At 36.0% G+C, this 3,974-nt stretch overlaps 1 protein-coding gene across 1 annotated transcript; it reads right to left on the bottom strand.

Annotated features, from left to right (window-relative positions):
- Positions 1-471: 471 nt before the first annotated feature.
- Positions 472-3,631, bottom strand: LOC131028799 (ankyrin repeat-containing protein At5g02620). The gene is made up of 4 exons (XM_057959148.2): positions 3,045-3,631; positions 2,381-2,862; positions 744-1,612; positions 472-619 (listed from the first exon to the last, which is right to left on the bottom strand). The coding sequence occupies exons 1-3, from the start codon at positions 3,502-3,504 to the stop codon at positions 761-763; spliced, it is 1,794 nt and encodes a 597-aa protein (XP_057815131.2). The 5' UTR covers positions 3,505-3,631; the 3' UTR covers positions 472-619; positions 744-760.
- Positions 3,632-3,974: the final 343 nt, after the last annotated feature.

Below are 3,974 nucleotides of genomic sequence, written 5' to 3'. Positions count from 1 at the left end.
AACAAATAGATAAAAACACACACAAATCAAGTACACAACAAATGCATAAAAAATAATGTCTTTATTTCTATCTATCATATATACGTCAACCTGCTAAACATTACAATCTATTTGTAAAGAACTTACAGTATCATACTTTTGTTAACTCTGAGACATATAATACATTTAAATTAGTATGGTAACTATAATATATCTATTTAGAGATTTCAATAGATAATAGATTTGAAGTGTATAACATTCCCTTTTCATATAAGATAGACAAACATCTCAAAATTGATGGTTTTAAACATCTCTTCCACAAATATATTTAAAATACTTATATTAATAAACATAATATAAATCATACAATATAGAAAATCAACTAAACTATAAAAAAACTATACAAAATTTTCTTTGAACAAAATTTTTTCAAATAAAAGTATAGATATAATGCATTAAATGAAAGTAGTAATTACCAACAACTTGCATCATAGCCAATAGAGAGAATATTATAATCCATCATAATAGAACTTGCTACAAGAACATAAACAAAACTGAAGCTACCAAAGACCCATAGCGTGCTGTTAACATCTGACATCTTCAACAGTTGGCCATTTAATGGGGAGGCCAATTTCACAGCCTGCATCAGATTAATACAGCAAGATTATTATATATTTTCAGAAAGTGTAAATTGAAAGATATGACAATTATATAATCCTTGAAATAATTCCAAAACAACAATTTTTAAAAGCGAAAAGACTTACAGTAAACATGGAGATTGCTAATAATATTGGTTATAACCATAACCAAAAGTAATTCCCAATACAACAGCAAGAGGTGGAATTATATAGATGAGGGCTTCTTTGAGTTGCATCCTAAGTCGGGCTCGGATATCCAGTGTAGCATTGAAATTATACTCTATTGCCCACAAAATTGACAGAAAAATGAGCGCAAGAGCTGGTGCAGAAAAAGCTGTCACTATCTCACCCCATAACAACGAATCATATTCACTTCGATTGTTATTTTTTTTATCATCACGGGGTACTGTGACCAGGATGGTTGCACTCAGGAACGCAAGTCCGGTAGAGATTATGGAAACCCCCAAGCTCAACACTGATAACTTGGCCAATAACGAACGATCTGCAATAAGCTTTGTTTGTAACCGTTCTCGGAATAACCAGGCAATAACAACTGTAAGAGAGGCAAACATGGCAAGGCTATCAGAGAACAAGAACACTTGAAAAAGGGTTTTCAATGCCATTCGAGCAACTCCACATCCATCTCCACCAGGTGTAGGGGCAGCTCCACTATGTTCATTGTAATTTCCACAATCTTTGTCGTCAATTCCTCCCGGTACAGTAAAAATGGCTGCAAATGTGATGGTGGCAATGAGTGATGCCACCAGGGTGTCCACGTCCATGATTTTTTCATTTGCATAGCTCTCTTGTTTGAAATCCACTGATTTCAAAGATCTTTCAGATGCTCCGTGGCCTTTTAAAATATCTGTGATCTTGGTAAACTTGGGTTCATTTTTAGATGTTGCAGCAGCAGCTGCTATATGTATATCAAATGCACTACGTCCTTCATTATTGATGGCGTCCAAATTTACAAACGGCAACAGGTATTCTACAAGCTGCAGAATTAACAAAAGGAATATCTTCCTTTATTTTCAAACTGGTAATAAAAATAATCACAATAATATACAAATTACTGTAAATAAATGTAATAGAAAACCCAATTCTATCATGTAACATTCTAATGACCAGCTATATTCTAAGAATTGGGATCAAGTGGAAGTTATAATTTATGTTTTTTTTGTCTTGATATATATAAAGGGAGAGGATTCAGTAGTTGAATATCTTAATTTTTTGTTTCTAAAAATCTTATGTAGAAATTTCAAATCATTCCTAATTTTTTAGGACAGCTTACTTGACAAATCCAGCCAGCCTTAAACCACACACACTAAGCAACATATGCCTAATCCAGCCAGCCTTAAACCACCCAGACTAAGCAACATATTAAGTCTAGAGGATGTTAGTCAACTCTGAGTGTTTAACACTTTTAAGCCTAGAAGTGTATTCTTAGTGTGACAACATACATTAAACAACATATTAAGCCTGGAAGTGTATTCTTAGAGTGACAACATACATTAAACATATTAAGCCTAAAATATATCAGTGGACTCTTACTATTTAAGACTTCCAAGCCTAGAAGTGTAAGCTTTGTATGTGTGATTTAAGTCATTCCACAAATTCCCTATTTATAATTAAGATTTCAAGACCACATCAATATGCTTTTTGTTGAGGTATCCATAAAACAAATAAAAAAACCAATTTAACTACAGAAAGAAAAATCTCCATACTCTTAACAATAAAAAAAGATAAATATAATAGTGACCAACCTCTGGATCCACTTGGTTGAGGGCTGCCAAGTGTAACAATGTGTTTCCATACATGTCTCGGTCGTATTTCACTAGATCTGCCATTTCTTCCCTCTTGTTTTGAGGTAGTAGCTTCTTCACCATATCAAATTGGTTGTATTCTACCGCAAAATGCAAAGCTGTCTTATGGTGTGCACTATGAATTTCAAGACAATCTGGCATTTTTGACCTGAATTCATCCATCATATCCCGGTTGCCCTTGATTGCTGCTAAATGTATTGCACATCTTCCCAGCTTATCCTTCTTTTCCATTAAACTCTTGACAAACCATTTTATGCAAAACCTTGAATTTAATTGTTTCTTTAAAATTTCACTCACAATCTCTACATTTCCCTTGTGAACAGCAGAATGCAATGGAGTGGCACCATGGCGATCACGAATAATCATAATGAGTTGCAGAATACCATAGAAACTATTCCTTTGAAGTATCGCATTTACTATCCCTGCAACATGTTAATATTAAAGTCAATAGATGTAAAAAGGTGAAAGGAAAAATAAATAAAAAGCGAACAGATCAGAAACTAATATTGTGGTAAAGGGGATGCAACAAAGAAAAGATTGTATCAATTGATTTTAGGAGGATATATCTATTGTATTCGAGAAAAGATATATAGTTGAGGATTACCTAAATGCCCTCCGTAGGCCGCAACGTGAAGGCAAGTTTGGTGGTCATTCCTTGGCCAGAAGATGATATATACCGGTGTGGCTTCCACCAAATCCCTCGCTGCTTTCTCGTGACCGTGCTCCGAAGCTATTATCAGAGCTGACTCTCCAAGCTGGTTGCGTTTAGCGGCTGCACACTTGTTGTGGCGGAGAAGAGTGCTAATTATCTCAGTATTTCCCCGCTTAGCAGCTTCGTGCAGGGGCGTATTCCGATCAGTATTGCGAGCTACAAGCATACGACATCCTTTCACATTTTGAAGAATCCATTCAACTAGCCCCGAATGGCCTTCCCTCGCAGCGATGTGCAGGACAGTATTGCCTTCAAAAGCAATTTCGTTAAGTTGTCGAGGGTTTTGCTCGTGCAATTTTTTAATAGCATCAAGGTCGCCATTTTTGGCAGCAGTGAAAACTTCAGGCTTCATCTTGGTCTAGCACGCGTTCAAGTCTTCGCAGTCTATGAAAATTTGTTGTAAATTTGTAAATCATTTCCCACTTTGGTCTTAAAAAGGCAATGACGGCTGGGCTTAACCAGCACACTCTAAGCTGGGACTTTCTACATGATCAGTCTTATTTCCGTTTCCCGTTTTGTCACGTCAGTCATGGTTAGGTTAAGTTTTAACTTGTCAAAGTTCAGTTTTAAGTCTTTTGAAAAGACTTTCTCCCGCCCATCTAACCGTCAGAATCATAATTTCCCGCCTAGTGTCAACTGTCCGATCATAATCTCCCGCCTAGAAATTGCAGAGATGAGTTGTTAATTACGAGTTCAGTACCAAGTTACCAACTCTTTGCGCGACTTCATTGCCCCATCTGTATGACATAACTACGTAAGCAGATAAACCGTACCTTTGCCTAAAGGAGGTGTAATATCTGACAGCACATACACAGTAAAATC

The sequence above is a fragment of the Cryptomeria japonica genome, chromosome 5 (genome assembly GCF_030272615.1).
Source record: "Cryptomeria japonica chromosome 5, Sugi_1.0, whole genome shotgun sequence".
Taxonomy (NCBI): Eukaryota; Viridiplantae; Streptophyta; class Pinopsida; order Cupressales; family Cupressaceae; genus Cryptomeria; species Cryptomeria japonica.
This window is presented reverse-complemented; position numbering and strand designations above follow the sequence as displayed.